The sequence below is a fragment of the Phoenix dactylifera genome, unplaced genomic scaffold, assembly GCF_009389715.1.
Source record: "Phoenix dactylifera cultivar Barhee BC4 unplaced genomic scaffold, palm_55x_up_171113_PBpolish2nd_filt_p 000713F, whole genome shotgun sequence".
NCBI classification, from domain to species: domain Eukaryota; kingdom Viridiplantae; phylum Streptophyta; class Magnoliopsida; order Arecales; family Arecaceae; genus Phoenix; species Phoenix dactylifera.
The window spans coordinates 185,427-206,030 of NW_024068092.1; the positions used below are offsets into that span (position 1 = coordinate 185,427).

General features: G+C 37.9%; 2 protein-coding genes and 1 non-coding gene across 7 annotated transcripts; all 3 read left to right on the plus strand.

The window, feature by feature from the left end:
- The first annotated feature begins 2,369 nt into the window (after positions 1-2,369).
- LOC120103677 (HVA22-like protein a) lies at positions 2,370-11,191 on the plus strand. 5 transcript variants are annotated; one of them, XR_005508947.1, is made up of 8 exons: positions 2,370-2,606; positions 6,037-6,063; positions 6,173-6,295; positions 7,382-7,625; positions 8,491-8,589; positions 8,713-9,189; positions 9,494-9,667; positions 9,766-11,191. XR_005508947.1 is itself a non-coding variant. In XM_039120097.1 (6 exons), exons 1-6 carry the CDS (start codon positions 2,551-2,553, stop codon positions 8,905-8,907), a joined length of 744 nt encoding a protein of 247 aa, XP_038976025.1. In that variant the 5' UTR covers positions 2,370-2,550; the 3' UTR covers positions 8,908-9,392. The 5 variants fall into 5 exon arrangements, 1 of the variants encoding a protein (XP_038976025.1); XR_005508946.1 differs by lacking the exon at positions 9,766-11,191 and having other exon boundaries at positions 9,494-9,748; XR_005508948.1 differs by lacking the exon at positions 9,766-11,191 and having other exon boundaries at positions 9,523-9,747.
- A 672-nt stretch (positions 11,192-11,863) lies between these two features.
- Positions 11,864-16,051, plus strand: LOC120106966 (40S ribosomal protein S9-2). The gene is made up of 3 exons (XM_039120099.1): positions 11,864-12,009; positions 12,374-12,755; positions 15,636-16,051. Exons 1-3 carry the CDS (start codon positions 11,982-11,984, stop codon positions 15,817-15,819), a joined length of 594 nt encoding a protein of 197 aa, XP_038976027.1. The 5' UTR covers positions 11,864-11,981; the 3' UTR covers positions 15,820-16,051.
- On the plus strand, positions 14,615-14,702 carry LOC113462332. Its single transcript, XR_003384509.1, has one exon. It is a non-coding gene; the product is annotated as a small nucleolar RNA Z162 (small nucleolar RNA).
- Positions 16,052-20,604: the final 4,553 nt, after the last annotated feature.

Here is a 20,604-nt window from a genome sequence, read left to right on the forward strand (position 1 = left end):
TTCAAATCTTGAATGATTCATTTTTGAATTAATTATAATATAGTGAGCCTCTCTCGGGAAAAATGTTGTTATAAGGATAATATCTAATGCATCCGCCTTTATAAGAAATGGGAGCGAGCCCTTTCAAATGACTCTATTTTAGGAACAAAAATCATATGGGGTAGGTACTATACAAAAAATTATAGGATGACTTTCCTATTTTTGCTATGTTTTCCCTAATGACCGTCTTAAAAAAAAGAAATCTAAAAGCCGGTGACTCTCCTACTAATGGAGTTGTAGGTCTCGAGATTAAAAAGACCAAAAAAAAAAAAGAAAATCTCACAAGACTTTTTTTTTTTTCATTTTCAGAATATACTTTTTATTGATATTCAGAGCCAAGTAATATACATTAAGTAAATTAATCATCTAGCAAGCTAATATATATCTCTAGATAAATTGATATATAGTTTTTAGATATGATGTTCTCAATATACAATACACAGCAAGGTGATGCACACTCAATAAATTAGTCATCTAGTAGCTTAATACATACCTACAAGCAAATTGATACACGATTTCCAAAACATCCTATTCACCAATACAAACTACATGACCAGATAATATACACTCGTCGACTTCTTGATACATACTAAAAGCTTCATTGATACATACCCAGCAGTAATCCGACACACCTCTAAATAAATCTACACAGTTTCTAGAAATTACTATATACTACATGACCAAATAATACATACCAAGTAAATTAGTTATTTAGCAAGCCAATATATTCCTTTAGGTAAATTGATATATAATTTCTAAAATATAGTGTTTATCCGTATCACTACATAGTATTTAATTTTTTAGTTTTGTCTAATATAAAAAATTATATACATATCACATCTTATATTCTATGAACTCTTAAGTGTAAAAGTTCTTGAAAAAAGAAAAAAAAAATTGGAGGAGGACTCAAAAAAGGATAAGGAAATTTTCATGGACAGAACAGACAGCTTGATGAAAAAAAGATGAAAAAACTTGACGTGAAAAAAAGGGTGCCGCATATAATTATTTTTTTATTATTTGTTTAAACATTACGAGACTGATGACTTAGTTGGTAAACAAAAATTGCTGACTCAGGTTTGTTCTTCAAGATGGGCACTAAGAGATGCAAAATAACAAATCTGCCGCATATTTTTCTTCTCCAGCGTCCGTCCCATATGATTTTTGCAGAGTACACAGCAAAAGCCAACGAGAAACCAGGCATCACGAGCCAATGAGCCCCAATGACAGCTGTCAAATGCCAAGCCAAGGGGTAGCTTAGTAATAGTAGGAAGAAGGAGAGGCATATGCGTTTTCGCAGCAAAAAAGCACGGGGGGTTCTATATACACCCCCCCTATTGCTAAGGACACCCCCCAAAAACCAAAAAAAAAAATACCCAAACTAACCTTTAGTGTAATTACCATATTGTCCTTGAAATTTTCTCAGTACACCCCCCCTTCCTCCTCCTCCGTTTCGTTTTGAAAAGAAAAAAAAAAAACACCCCTCAAACCCCCCGATCCATTTACATCGTTTAGGCGATTTTTGAAGGAGATTTAAGCCCCATTCGAAGCATGGACAAGTAACTAGTGATTTGGGACGAAGAATCGGCCGCAAAGGTACGTGTTCCACCTTGTTTCGAATTTTTTTTTTTTTTTCACGGTTCGTGCTCCGTTCGGCACTGAATCGCCGAACAAAAGGCTTCTGTTCGGCTGAACAGTGCCGAACAGAAGCCTTCTGTTCGGCAACCCTCAACCGAACTCTTCTGTTCGGCTGCACAGTGTCGAACAGAAGGCTTCTGTCCGGCACTGTGCAGCCGAACAGAAGGGTTCTGTCCGGCTCTGTGCAGCCGAACAGAATGCCGGCGACGAGAGGGAGAAGGAGGAACGGGGGGGTTTTGGGCGTTGGCGAGGTGCTTTGGGCGGAACAGTTCAAAGGGAGACGGAGGGGGTTTGGCCGCCGGCGAGGTGCTTGAGACGAGGTTTTTTGGGCGGAAGGGAGAAGCCGGCGGGTGTTTTGGAGGGGAAGAGCGGGGTGGGGGGGGTTTGGGGGGTGTAGAGAGCAATTTAGGTGAGGGGGTGGGGAGGGTGGGGGGTAATTTAGGAATTTTTAATTTTTTAGGGGTGTCCTTAGCAAATGGGGGGGGGTGTAGAGAGTATTTAATTTTTTTTTAATTTTTGGGGGGTGTCCTGAGCAATAGGGGGGGTGTATATAGAACCACCCAAAAAGCACCGGCTACGGCTACTGCGCTGCCTCATTTCACCGATTAAAGAATGAGAAATATACTCTTTTTTTATTTATTTTGACAGTGATAGGTAAATACCCTTTTCGGTTTTCCTCTCTAAAAGCGAAGGGTGGGCTCGTCGGGCATTAGGACCTGGGAGGTGTTTTCGCGGAAAAAAGGGCGTGCATTTGTCGGAGATTCCGCTGTGTTGTCGCTCTGGGACTGAGACCGAGAGCAAGTAATCGCTTCTATTTCTCTAAAGAAGATCTCTAATAGAAGAGAGGAAGAGAAAGGGAGGAGAACAGAGAAGCAAATGGGTTCTGGATCTTTCCTTAAGGTCGTGGTCAAGAACTTCGATGTTCTCGTTGGGTACGTATTACGCTCATAAAAGAAAACGATCCATTTGTTTTCTTGTGTGCTAAATTTTTATTGTTTGAATCCTGTTTCAGTCTCCTCCATTGCTTTTTTCTCCCACTTTTAACAGAAAAGTTTGCATTTTTTAGTAATATAGCTCAAGTAATCTGGGTTTTGTCTTTCTTCTGGGTTTGTGAAGTATCTTTGATGCCTTTTCTTTTTTTAATAAAATTGAATTAGAGAAAGAGTTATTTAGCTCCTCCTTTCCCCCTTCTTTTTTCTAGAAACAATGGTGATCTCTGATGACATATAGTGGAAGACCACTGATCGGTTCTTTCTTCTCGATGGAGAAGGCCGAAATTTAGGTGTTCTTTTTACTTTTATTTTTTTAAACAGGTAAAGGTCTCATTTTGTTCGTTTCGTTGTGCCAAAAATTGAATTTTTGGTTATCTGTTGTAATGCCCTTGGCAGAAAAAAAAATGTCTCAATTGTTATACCTCAGGCTTGTCCCACGGTTCTTCTACTTTAGTACTTTAGCCTTTATTGTATTGCTCGAAATAATGAACTTTGATTTTCTGAATACTCTTTTTATTTGTATCTTCTATGCATAAATATGTTTTTCCCCTCCTGCAAATTTGGAACTGATAAATGATACAAAGCCTTTGATGTTATTTTTACTTCTTTTTTAATGCAAATCAAGGGTAGATGACCTAGTAAAGTGACTTCTCATGGAAGCAATTCATGATGACTTGCTATAATGCATAAAATCTGCCTTTAACACTTTAACTAAAAAGAAGAGAGTTTAGGAAGTTACACTAAAATTTCATCAGATGAAGTTCTATGATCATATGTCCACCGACTTAAATTTTCTTCACCATATCAATCAAAGGCTTTTTCCTTCAAAATCGTTTGACCATAGAGCACAACTGAAAGACCAAGACGTCAGCTTTACATTAACCCTATATGTATCGGTGCTGGATTCATTGTGAAGGCAAATTAAGGAAAAGAAGAGCTTGCAGTGAAACATAGATCTTGGTTGGTGGTTTGGGAGGAATACCTTATTATCCATACTTTAAGCTCATGCAGTCAAGAAGCAGCCTTTCAAAATTTCCATAGACTTGGAAAGAATCCAAACAAGGGAAGATGGCAATATCTTATTATTACCATTAAAAGATATGAACCTTTTCCTTGTTAAAATTGACTCTGAGAAGGCATAGGTAAGCTAATGATATTTTTTTTTGGAAGATGGGTTTTGGTGTTAGTGGATTGAGTAGGTCAGAGAATTTAGTACTTCAGCCAACTTTTAAATAGTCAAGTGGTATACAAAACCTTGAAGCTGGCGATAGGGCCTTAGGGCAGTGCTTGACACTCCAGGTCGTAAGTTTGTATCTCAGCATAGAGTATGCTGCAAGACATATATAGTCTCAGAGTAAAAGTAATGAACCTGTCATGATTTGCTTTCAGATGCCACCATTCTTTTCTTTTGCCAAAATGGGGATAGAGCATGAATCCAGATACTGAACAGGTATTGGGCATACAGGTTGATTCTTCTTGTACTGTCCATAACTAGTTTGTTATATCCTAGTTGATGGTTTTGGTTTTGGTATGTTTGATTTGGTTTAGGATGGTATGGAGTGCTTTGAGCTAATTTAGGTTTCTAGAATGCTTTAGGTTTTATTTAAGTGCCCTACTTGGGTCGTCAAGCTTATTATTTAATTGTTAGATGACATTTTGAGTAACATGTGAGTTTCTCTTCCTTTTTGAATATCCAAAGAAGAAGACAAGGAAAGAATAGAAGAAAAAGTTGGGGAGAAGAGCAAATTAAATAAAGGATTCTTGGGATGTATATAAATGCATATATAAATATATGCTTTTCCTTTAAAAATAATATTATTATGATAGTGCTAGGTGCATGTAATGCACGCGAGAAGCACACATGGCTGTGATCTCCTGTATGATTAATGCACACCCAGTTTTAGCTGGTTCATTTCTCTAGTTTTTTTCATGTTAAGCAATAGTTAAACTAATTGAGATGTACTTTTATTAAAGAGGGGTATGTACAAAGCATCTTGCATATGGATAGACTGTAGCACATCAGCATGGGGAGAGGTTTGGGGACCATGGGCAATGGTATAAAGTAATTTGCATATAATAGCAAAGATGTTTTCAATTTTTAGAAAAATGTGCAATTTTAATAATATATAATGATTAAAAATTAGAAATTACCATTGTTGCGTAGTTTTCTTAGGTGTCATCTATGCAAGGAAAGAGGGCTTGATATTTTAACTAGAGGACAAAGCTAAGTTTTTTCCTTAAGACTTGGACTAGTTTTTAAGTTTTTTTCTTAAAAAGGGCTACCTAGTGCATGAGGCTCTGGTCATTGCAGAGTCTAGGGAGAGTCAGATGTACATAGCCTTACCAGCGTGTGTAGAGAGACTGTTTCTATGTTCCAAACCAGTAACCTCCAGGTCAGTGGAGCAACCTTACCGTTGCACCAGGACTCACCCTCTCAATATTTTCTACTTTTTTGACCTAATTTTTCTTACTGATTTATTCGATATATTTCCTTTTGTTTTTATTTGATCAGGATACTAGCAAGCAAGATTCACAATGTTGGTACATAGGATCATAGTGGTACATTAACTGTTCAATATGGTACGATATGCATCCTATATCGAGATAGCTCCCACCATTTTTTTTCTCACTCCCAATGATGGCACCGCCTGAAACCAGGCAGTATAGATTTGTAGCTAGCAGAATTGGGTGATTTTGCTTAGTTAGACCTGTTTGGCCCGAGTTTCGAGCTGAACCAGCAAACCAACAAGTTCTACACTAGTTTGGTTTAGTAATAGCCTGAACCATTTAGCGTGGGTCGGTTTTGTGGACCTTGCTAGCAAGTATTAATATAGTACCAAGTATTCGTTATGACTTGTATGGTCTCTGAAAGCGATATTTATCCTTTGGGACAAACACATTGTTATAGGTGTATCCTGGGTATTAAAAGTTTAAAATCAACATTTTCACAATCACATGTTTTCTCCTGCTTGTTATTTACCAAAAGGTGTTTGCGTCCCAACCCATCTCATCTAATGAATGTATGATTCTTTTGAACTCTAATGATGATGAGATGTGGGCTGGTTGGAAGCTAACTATGTGGATTTGATGCTGGAATGATAGTATGATTATTTGATTCTTACTGACTCATGAGGATTGTCCATGTTGAAGAATCTCAAAAAGTAGCAGTCAAAATGGTAATTTCAAGGGGCATCTTTCCTATTTTAGCGATGTTGTATTCTAGCTATACAATTTATAGATCATCATCTGAAAATTGCTTTTTTTTTTAAAAAAAAAATTGTTATAAATTAGCCTTTTAGGAATTTATCTGTTATCCATTTATTTTGGTTTTCTAATATTTTGACTTTCTTTTTACCTGTTTCACATGCAGGCCTTTGGTCACACTTGTGTATCCTTTGTAAGTAGCATTCCTATATCTATTCATGGAAGATGTTGGAGTGTTTTGTTATACTATTCGTCAATTTATCTGGCATGAGTATGCAATTAATCTTGTGGGATTTTGATAGGTATGCTTCAGTGAAGGCAATAGAAACTAAGTCTTCTGTTGATGATCAGCAATGGCTTACCTACTGGGTGTTGCATTCTTTAATTACACTCTTTGAGCTCACTTTTGCAAAAGTCATTGAATGGTATTTGCTCTTCTGATGTTGCCACAAGTTTTTGCTAGACCTGTATAACTAAATTTTCTTTGTTCCTTTTTCATTTTGGTTTTGTTGATGCTTGATTTTGCTTGACATGTTGATATGATGAACAATCCAAACCCCAAATTTGTCACGGATTTGCATGACAGCTCAGCCCTTTATGATGTTTAATATATAATTTACATTTGTAAACCTACAGAAAGGAGAGGATTATTTAGCGGAATCAGTAGACAGAACGGCGAATTAGCATCTCTTTGTTATTTGGATCTCTGTTACAGGTTAGAGATGGAGATTGATTAAAAGTTCATTTTGACAAATTGCTGCGATTTGTAACGTCGTATGAGTGGTATTTGTTGCTTGAGCTTGAGGCTAAGTGAAGGCCACAAAGGCACAAATGTTGATGTGGCCAGTCATGTAACAACTAGCATAGGCAAGAATTTCGGTAATTTTTTTAAACAAAATTTGTTAACGAATTGTGTGGCATTCACAACGTACCAAGTTTTTTCTTCCTTTCTTCCTTTTTTTGTGCTGCATTTTTTTTATTGAATGAATGATAATGTTGATCTTATTGGATGATAGGTGGAAGAATAGAATAGCCTGTACATGAATTTATGGCACTGTAATATAACTCCTAATAATATTTAATTTTATAGATCTTTAACTTATCTTTGTTTTCCTTTTATCGTAGAAGTGTGGCCCTTCATATACATATACATACATATATATATATATATATATATATATATATATATATATATATATATATATATATATATATATATGTATGTATGTGTGTGTGTGTGTGCGCGCGCTTCTAAGGACTTTGCACTGAAAAAAATGATACATTATGAATGAATATTGAGGGAGCCAACCAGCTTGGTAAAGTCACTGGGTGTTGATACCGGTGACCTGGGTTCAAATCCCACCCTAGCCTGATCTGGTGGCATCCTCATTCTGAAAATAAATAAATAAGTAATAATAATTTTTGGTTCCAATCAGTTACATCCCCATTTATGTTGCGATTATGCAACAATTTACTATGTTGATGTTGTTCTGTATGGTTTTTTGGTACAGGCTTCCGTTTTGGGCTTATGCAAAGCTGATCTTTAACTGCTGGTTGGTCTTACCTTACTTCAGTGGTGCGGCATATGTTTATCAGAGTTATGTGAGACCATTGTTTGTAAACCAACAGACAGTCAACATCTGGTATGTCCCTCGAAAAAAGGACATATTCAGCAGGCCCGATGATGTTTTATTAGCTGCGGAGAAATTTATTGAAGAAAATGGACCAGAAGCATTTCAGAAGCTCATTAACAAGGTATGCCATCATACTCCCCTTCTTTCAGTGCTGAAACCAGAGGTCCTAACTTAGGAATGCAAATGGATTAAATTTGCTTATTTTTGATCCAAAACTTGACATGATGGGGTCTAGTCTGAGCAAGAATCATTTGGATGTTGCTAGGTTCCAGAGAATTTGATCTTGTCGTAATATATATTGATATGGATCACATGAGACCTGATCCAAATCCACCTGACTTCATAAACTGATACTACCATATAATTTTCATACTCATCTGGACCCTCCTCAAACAGTTAGGAAAAGTTTTTTATGTAAGTCATCATCTATTTGGATTGTTAATCACAACTTAAATAGCTTCATGTGGTTGTTAATTTATACAATGTTTGTTAAATTCTTGCATGGTTTCTTTACTGTATTATTAACTAACTTGATATGTACATATTTCTTATAGATTGTGTCTGACAAATTGTTGATCCAGTCTGCCTGAAAAAAAGAACCTAATTAATCATTGAATCTTAAAGCAACCTGATCTGGTCTTAATAGATGTGTTGAGATGCAGTTTCATTTTTTATTTCGAAGTTTGATTCAAGCGAGGATTAGGCTTGTATCATGCCGACCCAGAGTTGTAATGTACAGAAACATCTTCCCTGTTCCTTCTGTAAAACATTGAATTACATTGCGATCTACTAATTTTATTAAGATTTTCAATTAACCTCATTTTAGTCTTTTAGCTTAGGCATCTTGATTAGATCACTTATCTTATTGCCAATGAGCTTTCTTTCCTCTCATCTATCACTTCTCTATTTTCAAAATGATCAGCAGAATGTCTTTTTGATGCTCATCAGCAAAATATTTGCACCAAATATTTTCATGTTATCTGCAGACTGAAAAAGTAACAAAGCCCAAGAAGAGCAACAAATGTGTGACATTCGATGATAGGGTGGCTGGGAAGGAATCCAAGCCTTGGGGGAGCGATAGTCACGTGAGCTTTCTTTCCTCTCATCTATCACTTCTCTATTTTCAAAATGAACAGCAGAATGTCTTTTTAATCCTCATCAGATAACTAGCAAAATATTTGCACCAAGTATTTTCATGTTATTTGCAGACGGAAAAAGTAACAACGCCCAAGAAGGGCAACAAACGTGTGACGTTCGATGATAGGGTGGTTGTGAAGGAATCCAAATCTTGGGAGAGCAACAGTCACATGACATTTAATGAAGTAGAGCTTGAAAGGGATTCAAAGTCTTGGGAGAACAGCAGTTTCATGATCTTTGATTATGATAACCGATATTGGACATAGAACTCTAATTCTGGTCACTTGATGACCTGCTATAGATCAGTCTCTCCATGTGGCCATCAGTTATCTGGAAGGTTTTTCTTCTTTCTTGGTGGTGATCGATGAAGATATTTGAGCACCTGGGAATGCACTTTAATCTTCGTCTCTGTGGGAGGAACACCTGCATTTTAAGGCTTCAAATGTCATCAGTTTGTCCAGGATTGTCAGTGCACTTTAAGATAGGAGGGGTTGCACCCTTCATGATGTATGCCAATCAATTGACAAACGTTGCCTTCTCATACTAATGTAAGTATATAGTTTCTATCTTTTGCAGGTTTATTTCTTTCGAGTGTTTGGTCATGTATGTAAGTTGACACTTGGACTGCATTGCAGCATGAGCTAGTATATATTGTAGCCTCTCTAAAGTCATAGATTTTATTTCAATCTATTGCTCTAGATGATATATTTGAAAAAATAAAAAAAACGTGATGATGATATATTGATAGTGATAGGAATGATGTTTCCGTTCATTGTACACAGAGGTGCTTTCAATTATTTTGTGCGCTTCGTTCTGTGCTTACGACAGTCATTTCTTTCATCTTCACATCAGCTGCTTTTGTTTGCTCGATTAATGCTCAGAGCACCCAAACAAGGAACGCAAGGACTTCTTTTGGTTCAAGTACCTGTAAGCAATAATATTGAATTCATGTGCTCCTTAGTCTGCATCAAATACCTCGTCGTCATGCCGAATGTATAAGACAGGCTTCATGTGCTGAGAGCAATGGTTGCATTGCTTGTATTGTTTCTTTTTGTGCTCCACATGATCTTCTAGTTTGTGACCCTTAAAAAAAAACATTCATTGGCCAATTGCAATTTGTGCAGATAGTTTTCGCCTGTGTTCTCGCATATATTTAGTGTTTGGCTCGCATACCAAAGATATCGAGCAGGTATCAAGCAGATTCATCAAGGGTTGCTCTGTGGAGAGCGATATCAAGCAGGTATCGAGCTATGCAACTGTTAATTCTATCTGATCTTAAAAGAAATGGCAGTCGGGATGGGCCGGAGCAGGTATAGATCGGATTGGATGCAATATTGTTCTAAAGACTGTAACTGAAATCCGATCAGATCAAAAATTTAGATCCGAGCTTGATGATTTTATGAAACAAATAATCTAACTTGACCTGTAATAAATTGGATGTAGTTGAATAGATTAAATGGTTGAGCATTGCCGCTTCTATTTTAGAATTTTTTTGCAGAGGGAGCTTTTTCTGTTAATTTTTTTTTCTCTCCTTTTTGTTTTTTTTTCTTTAAATATCTTGTGCCACAGATATGTAGCTGATTCCACTGAAATGCTTTCCTGGTAATTGTGCTTTTTCTCAACCCGGTTTTGTCCTCCTTTTTTTTTTTGAGTCTTCCTTCAATTTGATACCAAGTTATCATGGAACCTGTACATTGATAAACCGGAGGGTGCCATATTTTCTACTTGAATTCTTCTTGATCATAGGAATATTGCTCATTAGGACATCAACCTGAAGATTTTAATACTTGTTTTCAGGATGAGTCTGCAGTGATTCTGCATGCAGAAAAAAAAAAAGAGAAACAACATATACTAAGTCATGTCTCAAAAATCATGTGTGGGAAACGTACTGTAAGTTAATGTATTATATTATAAAGTTTCTTCTTGCCTTGCTTGCATATGGAAGTTCTCACGCATTTCTTCACATTAAAGTACATATGTCAATATCTGGAGGCATCATCTATAAAACATATAGCGTATATTTCCCTTCTCTAGTCATGGTATTATATGTCTTCGTGTGTTAGCTCTAACAACGCATGATCTCTTTCAATATTCTTGAAAGGTTTGCAATATCTGTATTTCCTTGCTCAATGTCATGATGTTTCGTAAACTAATTGCGACATTGCATATGCCACACTCTGTTAACTAAATTTAGAGAAGACTCCTGTAATTGCAAATGTGAAGTTGGATTGCAAAAACAAAGCATTTGATTATGTCTTTTGAAGCACATAAAGATCACCTCTCTCTCTCTCTCTCTCTCTCTCTCTCTCTCTCTCTCTCTCTCTCTCTCTCCAAGAAACACCTCGAAAATCCCATTTTCCCATCCCATCACGAGTAAGGGTGTGTGTGTAACATATGCAAAATACTTGTATATATAATAGAAAGGCCATGAGACCAACTTTATGCGGCTAGTCTTTAAAGCATGAAATTGCAACACTAAAACCACTTATCCTCTAAAAATCACAATGTACACATCCCTCCATTCCTCCCACATATCTCTTACTTCATCATCATCATAATCATAAATATATATATATATATATATATATATATATATATATAAATATAAAAGATGTATGCAATCTTATCCCTATATGCAAAAGGAGGACTATTTCTGTAGTTAAAATCCGTGACCTATAGGTCATAATAAAACAACTTTATCTTTGTAGCAAGGCTTACTTTTATGAATATACATATATGTATATATGTATATATATGTATGTGTGATGTGTGCATGTATGTATATGTGCAGTTTTCTTGGCATATTTTAGCCCAATTGTCTCACCTCCCTAGTGCCTAGCCCCGTGTCAACTAATCACAATATGTGTTGCACATGCTGGAGTTTTGCATACATAATTTATATCCAGGGTACAAACTTGGTCATTATTAATATCTTTCTAATGTTTTATCCATCATCATTATCATTATTTGTTGTTATTGATGAGCATGTTACCGTACCATTTGGAAAATGCAGCCCAACAACCTTACAGCTATAACTAATAAATATTTTTAATTGCAAATATTATATATCTTGCTCCTTTTTATATGGTTAAGACTCTATACATAATATTGCTCATTTTTGTTACATGCTATACTTAAATTTCTGACATTATTAGAAAAAGGCTGTCTGGGTTTGGGTCATTGGGCCGCCCAGCATTCCAGGGAAGACTGGGCCGGTCCGAGGAGTCCATTAAGATCAGACAAAAGCCTAGGCTTAGGGTTTTGGTCCTCTATATGAGACCTCCATCTTCGATCTCCGGAGGCCAAGGCGGGAGACGGCGAGGGCGAAGAAGAACCCGCCATGGTTCACGTCAGCTTCTATCGGAACTGTAAGTCTTATTCTCTCCTCCCTCTCTCTTCCCCTCGTTTCAGTTCCAATCTCTATTCGGCGATCTCCCCTTCGTATGATCTTTTCTAGTCGATTCGAACTCTTAGATCCTATTTTCCCTTTTAATCCCTTCTTAATATTACTTGAATCGATCCGGACTCGTAAATCAGGGTTTATGAGAAAAAAAATTGCAATTTTAGAGCCCTGAGTCAAGTTTGCCATAAAAGGATTTCCTTTTTTGGTTTCTGAGATGCTTTGTTATCTCATGATTCAACTATTACTTCAGTGTAATCGGTTGAAACACTAGTTACGATTTTGGTTGGGATGTGAATCTGGGAATCCTAAAGAATGTGAGGTGTTCGCAGATGGAAAGACCTTCAAGAAGCCCCGCCGCCCCTATGAGAAGGAGCGGCTCGACGCCGAGCTGAAGCTCGTGGGTGAGTATGGGCTCCGGTGCAAGAGGGAGCTGTGGAGGGTTCAGTTCGCTTTGAGCCGGATCCGGAATGCGGCCAGGGAGCTTCTGACACTGGATGAGAAGAACCCTCGCCGGATCTTTGAAGGAGAGGCCCTCCTCCGCCGGATGAACCGGTACGGCCTCCTCGACGAGACGCAGAACAAGCTTGATTATGTTCTGGCTCTCACTGTGGAGAACTTCCTCGAGCGCCGGCTCCAGACTCTCGTGTTCAAGTCTGGGATGGCGAAGTCCATTCATCATGCCAGGGTCCTTATCAGGCAGCGCCACATCAGGTTTGCTCTCTGACTTCTGGTTATTATCATTGTTATTTTAGTTAATGTTTGGGAATGCTAATTATTTGAAAATAATGTTTTTATATCATCAATTTGTTTGATTTCATACATTCTCAGCATTGTATGTTATATGTAAGTTCATGTAGAAAGAAGTGTCATCTGATGGATCAATAATTGCTTGCAGCCCAAATTAGTTTGACTTGGATTTGATGGATTAGCTAATGTCCTACTGTGGCATGGTTGCTTTCTGTCGAACATTTTATTATTTTCTCTTAATACTAATTTGCTAGTTATGTTGGGACCTTCTGCTTTCATTGATTTGGTTGTAGATTTATTAAAGATTATAAAAAAAACTTAATATATAAATAGCTTTTGAAAAAATAGAATTTAAATATAAAGTGGGATTAGTTAGATTAGACACCAATTTTCAATTCATATTGTCGCTTGGTAAGATTTCTTGAACCAGATTTTGCATTTATGTCAAAATAACAATTCTTTTAAAGTTTCATTTAGAATTTCATTAGAGTAATCATGGTTGTCCTTGTTCTTTTGCAAGCAAGATTCCTACAAATTTATGTCACTTGTATAACTTAAAAAATGTTTTAAAATATTACATTTCCGGTTATATTCTGTCCTAGGACGCTTCTTATGCTTTCAAATCCGCTCGAAACATGCACGGTTAGACATCTATCTTATGACAATGGATCCTAGAGGCTAAACTTGTCACCACTCATCAAATTTAACCACTCCCACCCCTGTGCTTAAAATGGAAAATATAAAAAATACCTGGAAAACCAAGCTAGTAACTCTACATAAGGCCATATTATCTATAACAGGTCAGTTTTAACTGTAATCACTGAAATTGTTGAAAACCAGATTGAAATTGTTAGATACTACCAAAAGTGACAGCTCAAGCTGTTCTACATCAGTTTTGACTGAAACGTCAGGCCTTGGTCCCCAGGTTAAAGCATTAGAAGGCTAAATCTTATGAACTCAATTAAAGTCTAATTTTATATCCCATTGTGATTTTTTTCTTTCCTTTTCTTTTTTCTGCAGCACATCTCAACACACCATCTTTTCCTTACTTAAGTTGTCTATTTTATATGATATGTTTGTGTTGATGTGGAAGTAGTTATGCAATGGGATAGGTTATGAATATCTCATGATGGTTACCTGAGACACCTGCAATTGTTGTTTAGCATGTTGCAAAACTGTCCTGTCTCACCAGTGCCTTTTATCTTTGTCTTGTCTTCTGTTTTAACGTTGATGCAGATGTTCCCTACATCTCCTTATAACAGCTGTTAAATATACATGCTTGGAAATGGACCATAACTGGCTTGAGCTATTGAAACCGCTGAATCCTGAGCAATTTCAAATTGGTTTTCTCTGAAACTCTTTGGTCCATAGGGTAAAGCATTTGAAGGCTAAATCATATTTGAAATCAAATTATATCTATTTCATATCCACAGTTATTCTCTCTTCCCATCAGCATATATCAGCATGCTTTCATATTCTTATCTTTGAAAATATCCAGCTTGATTCTTTTAAGTTGATGTCAAATAGGCCATATGATGGGAACAGGTTGTTAATATCTCATGATGGTCATCTGTGATATGGATAATGGCGTCTAAAATGATGAAAGAAATTCGATCCATGATGCCTGTATTTTCATCTATTCATTTCGTCTTAAAACAGAATGCATCTCCATTGATGTAGTTAAATTTTTGATATTATCATGACGATAATTATTTTTCTGGGCAGTTTCATAAATGCAATGAACATACAATGTACTTGTTTTGAATTCTCTGATATTTTTAGATTTAAAAGTTCGCAAGTCTCTTTGTGCATGTATTCTGTCACTGGGCGCAATGAGGAAGTTGTTTCATTTTTGAGTGAGGTCAAAGTCCAATGAGGAAACATATTAGTCCTTTTCATTCTGAGTGCCCAGCTATATGCATGTCCATGCACAAGTTTTCTTCATGTGTCAGCTATTGTTCTTCCCCCCTGAATCATATAAGCCCATGATCATTAATATCTTTCCCACCAACTTGTGGCAAGCCTAATTGGTAAATACTGGTATGGTGTTAAGGCACAATTGTTTATGAGCATCATTTTGAGGGAATTTTTATAGTTGGTTATTTAAAGCGAATATTTATTGAAGTTTTTAGCTAGCACATAGGGTTGTTTTTACTTGAGCTCATCAGCTTGTTGCCTGCCCGAGCAATAGAATGTGCCTCATATTTGATGGCATTCGATTCTGGAGTTAATTCTTTTGCAATAGAGCTCATTAGTATGCTTTTTTTTTCTTCTTTAAAGCAAAGCAAGGTTTATTTGCCTATTAGTTCTTGCATGTCGTGAAGCACAATCATAACTTGTATGCATTATTTTCTTGTAGCACAATGCTGTTATCTCAGCTTGGTGGCAAACAATGGTCTCTTCTTTCCTGAATTTTTTGCTGCTGGATTTTTGAGTGGAGGCAACGAACATGTGATTCTTAATTATCCATATGGTGCATATGGTTTCCTTGTAAACTTTGGGAATCAGTATCTCTGTGCCATGTACTAGCTTGGCCTTGCCTGGTAGAGGTTGGGCTTCCTTTTTAACAAGCTTGGTGTCAGGAAGTACATTCTAAACTTTCTGGTGGGAGTCGTGGTTCTAGGGTTTCTGATGGGAGTTTTTTTATCATTTAAAGCACTTTGCTGTAATTCTTTTACACAGTGTTTGCTTGTACTTGCAGCAACTTGACTTTCATTGTAGTATTTGAACTACTATCCTCTTAGGTTTTACTTCCAGATTCGCCTGGTTTGTATTCGCTATTATTTTGCTGAGTATCAAAAGGTGTGTATATCTGACTATCTATTTTCCAATCTCTCCTTTCAGAGTTGGTAGGCAAGTGGTCAACATTCCATCATTCATGGTGAGGGTGGATTCAGCGAAGCACATTGACTTCTCTCTCACAAGTCCATTTGGTGGGGGCTGCCCTGGTAGAGTGAAGAGAAAGAACCAGAAGGCTGCATCAAAGAAGGCAGCTGGAGGCGATGGTGATGAGGATGATGAGGAATGAGTGCTTTTACTTTCAGTTCTCCACAGTTCTGGTAGTTCTCTTTGCTTTGTTAAAGTTAGCTATGTTTTAAGCAAAGATCTTTCTGTTACTTGTAGAAGGATATTTGTTGATTATTTTTGTTTGAAATGACCATCTGATGATGGATTTTGGGATTTTTGGTTATATGTAGCGACTTTGAGTGGATATACATGTGGATAATCTTTGTGGATGAATGGAGTAAGTTGTGGTAGAAGATTCTTGTGTGGAAAACCTATATAGATGACTATGTCAGACCTATAACTGCGAATAATTCCTTGACCAGTGGCTGATGTATGTACTGATTCTCATGGTGGTTTATCTGTTTCATCACTATTTATCCTGTGTTAAACATTTGCATCTTTCGTCATGTTCCTTCATCCATTTCCATGCAATATCCTCATCCCTAACTACTGATGTCGTTATGGGCTTCTTCCAGTTTGTCTTAATTGAGTTTAGGCGTTAAAAGCATTTCTTACCCATTTTCTTTGTCCAAAAAGTAGATTTATCAATCCTTTTTGTTCGTTTGATGGTTACTCCATCTCACTGCACTCCTATACGAGGTTTTGTATATTGCTTTTGTCCCCCTGTGGTGGAGAAAGTTTAGTTCTTTTTATTTTGCTTTGAATGAGAAAATTAAACGAGCCCTATTTGTGATTTGTTTCTCTATCGGTCAGATGGAATGTGCTAGACCTTGTTGGTTTCAGTCCACCATTTAAGTCTGTGCAAGAGTTTAAAGCGTTGGTGTTTCTCTAGCATAATAAATCACTTTGGGTGTTTCAGTTGGTTTTGTGTCTTTTATGTAATTTAATCTTGGTTTCTTGTCTGATGACTGTTATGGAACTCAAGCGAGTAACTCTTCAGTCTCAACAGATACCTTGGGAGTTAATTTAACGCACAGCATGTGCTTGCTGGAGCTGTTGGCGCGTGTGGTGGAGCTGCTACTTCAATGAAGAGTGCAGGGGTGTTAAATGTTTTAGTTGGTAAAAGAAACCATAGCTGTGTTCGCCCTGAAGTTTTTTCAGCCATCACCTGGGTCATCATAATTTCACTAGACCAAGGATCTCACTGGACCTTGCAGCCACAATACTATCTGAGATACATAATAGATTGATGTATCATCGATCAATTGTCTCATCAGGCTGGAAACGTCTGATAAAAGGCTCAAGGTCGAGCAGGTTATGTTGTACATGGTTTCTTGGAGTCGACAGTATGGAACATGAGGTGCCTCAGCTTTTGTTATTGCACATGATTATTTGGCTGCCATATGATCATCATGTAATCTTTTCATGTGTTTGAAGTGTTCTTAAATTACTGTTTCTACAACCTGTTAGCTTGAAGATGTTGGGTCCATCATGTTACAGGGGCACCTTAGCAAAATTAAATGTTAGGCCAGCTCGGTGATTGGTTATGAGCTAATCAGTTTATACTTTCAGCCATATAGTTTTTCCTTGGTTCTATAGATCGTTTTCTGCTTGTGGTAATTGGATTATAATGTGAATTATTGTCTATTGGGAAGTAGTTTTAAATATTACTTTCAACATCTGCTGCTCTACATGATTTGCTGCTCAGACTTGCTAGTCTGCAATCTAGATGCTATGTGGCTTGAGCAAGGGAGTATAAATGTGGCCTGGTAGGTCTTTATTTCACCATTTTTTAACTAAATTGAGTATGTTCTTTAATCCAAAATAAAAGAAAGAAAAGAAAAAAAAGAACAGCTAATTGAGTATGTTGGTAACAGAGAATACATGTGCAATGGATGATGAATAATTGTTCTTTTGTATTCATTTTTTTTTTCAGAATACAATTAAGAAAGATGTGGTTACTGAAAATGATTTTTTATGTTAAGAAGAGATGATGAGAGATTTTGATCTTTCAAAATTCACTCTCTAGAAAATGATGTTTATGTTTTTTTTTTGAATAGAAAAAATGATGTTTATGCTAAGAAGGAAGACGAGCTTGGACATCATAAGTGGTTGGATGTAATAACTTTCATACACAATAGATCTATGTATTCTTTGAAGGGCAGTTGTTGGTTCGTCTACCTCCACAAATAAATTGCTGTAGTTGTCTATTAGAATTACCTTGGTCAAATATCCGGGATCAACATAGCCAGGATTTAAGGAGGGGTGCAATCACTCCAGTAGAATTTAAGGAGGGGTGCAAGGGTGTTTTCTTTATTGTCCTATACGTAATATTGAATTTATGTAATTACATAAAATTTGGTAAGATAGTTTTGAATTCATCAGAAAAGGGAGATGGAATAATCTATTCTCTTTCGATATAATATCAAGATAATAATATAGGAAATGGATTCATTAATGGATTTATGTTGGGGGAAAAACCCCAAGTCATACCACCACGGAGGCGCTCGGCCGAAAAGCGCCGACCGGAAAGGTGCTCGGCCAAAGAGTGCCGACCAGAGAGCACCAACCAGAGGGGTGCTCGGCTAGAGAGCGCCAATCCGAAAAGATGCTCGGCCCAAGAGTGCCGACCGGAGCGCCAAGAGGTGCTCGGACCAACCAACACGTCCCAAGTAGGGATGCTCGGCTAGAAAGAGCCGACCAGAAGAACGTCGACCAGAGAAGCGCTCGAACTAGGAAGCGCCGACCAGAGACAGCGCCAAATAGAGGCGCTCGGCTAGAAGGTGCTCGCCCAAAGGGCGTCGACCAGAGGTACTAGAAGCAACCCCGCCACAGGGCGCCCCTCTGGGCGACCAGCTCGGCTCGGCACCCTTGCCGAGCCGATGCCTTTAACTAATACTCCTCCCCGCCAAGCTTTCTCGAAAGGTCCGGCGGCTATACACGCGACTCTACTATAGCCTGCCACTATCTCCAAGCCATCAAGGCATAAGATCTCTGCAGGTATTCGACACGACTTGCCATTAATGCATGAGACTCCCTCAAGTCTCCGATGCACCCAGTCATTTAATGAGCACGGCCCAAGACGATCTCCGGATCACTGAACCATCAGAGCGTATGGCTCTCCCTGACCGCCGGTTCATTCGGTAATAAATGCACTTACCATCCACGGACCCCAGGCCCACCACAGCCGGCGGTTCAACCACTCCAACAGGTCCGATCGACCGTAACAACTCCCTGATTCCGGTCCGATTCGGTCCCGTTCTCCACTACGCCATTAATGGGCCAAATCGTGCCCAATTATTACAAAAGAGGACAAACCTCCTGTCACCTCCCAGGTAACAAAAATCCTTCTATAAAAGAAAACCTGGGGGGAAAAGGAGGGGAGCCCCCGGACAGAACCCTCCTGGACCGGGTGAAAAGAAGCAAACAGCACAGACACAAGGGAGGATATCACCCTCTTCATCTTCTTCATCTTATCCAAATATTCCTGCTGTCTTCTCCATATACTCTCTTCCTTGCTCTCTACACATATCTACCCCCCTCTGACTTAAGCATCGGAGGGCCGGCGCCGGGGAGTCCGGCCACCGGCTTTTTTGCAGGACTTACACCCCTCCAGGAGGACGTCACCAGTCGGCGCGCCGCCGACCACCGTCCCTGCAGCGAAGCTCCTCCTTCCCCGGCTTCGCGGTAGCCCCCGGGTCCAATTTCCAGCAACAGTAATCATGGTGTCTGGTTCCTCCATCACACGTGTTGTCCGGTCCATATCAACGTGCCTCTATGACTATCAATTCATAGAGAAGACTCTCGTCTCCAGCGAGCACCGAATGGAAGGACGGTGGTGGGGAGGCATCGTAGCCTCTCATCAGACGGTGGGGTCGATGAAGGCATCAACATAGGTCTGATCGAGTTCCATTCATGGGTTAAGCTTTTTCCTTTTCTCTCTGGCACCATGTTCCTCGTTTTCTATCGTCCTTTGATTCCTTCTTTAAAGCTTGCATATTTCGCCGAATGTTTTTTATTATTATTATTATGTAAATTCTTCTTAGATCCGAGCAATCTTTCCCCCTGATCTCTCCCATCGAATCCAAATTTCTGACCAATTGCACCATTCCAATTGTTTGGTGCGCTTAATCCATGAGTTGAATTTATCAAAAAATTAATTTTGGTCAGTATTACTACATGGTTCGGAATTGTGCAGGTCCCCATCAAGCTTGGATCAAGTTGGAGTGGAAATTGGTCAAAAATTTATGTGGATCATATCGCATAGACATAGTCTAGAATGAAGGCACGATCCTTCCGAGAGCTAGGATTGGATAGGCGCCATGTCCATGTCCATGTTCATGTATCATATCATGTCACATGATGGTACTTCAATTTTTTTTTATGCGTAATACTTTTGTGGAAGCTAAGGTTTTCCACAAAATAATAGTAACCGGCACAGCACCACTACTTACCCACATGCAACTCTGCAGCTATACATGCACCTAAGAATGTCATATCAAACCTTTACTTTGTACTCTTGCTTTGATTATTTATTACAATATGCAGACTCTTCTTTCTGTACATATTAGCAACTCTATATTTACAAAATACAAACTATTTTTTGTTAAAAAAAATCATTTTTAAAATATCATAAACAAGATAATATGTATTCTGGTATAAAAAGATATTTAAGTATTACTATTACCAGATAATATTAATCAAACTTCAGGCTTTTGATCAAATGCTGAATGCTGATGAATGTTGATTGTTTTCTTTGTTTATATGTCCCATTAAACTAGTTATAATTTGTAAAAAATTTTGTCTTAGGAAAGGCTTTATACAGTTCATTTATCTTTTAACTATAGTTAATATAGTTTGAACTCTTAAATTTTGAAAATATTTATTTAAAAATAAAAAGAAAGAA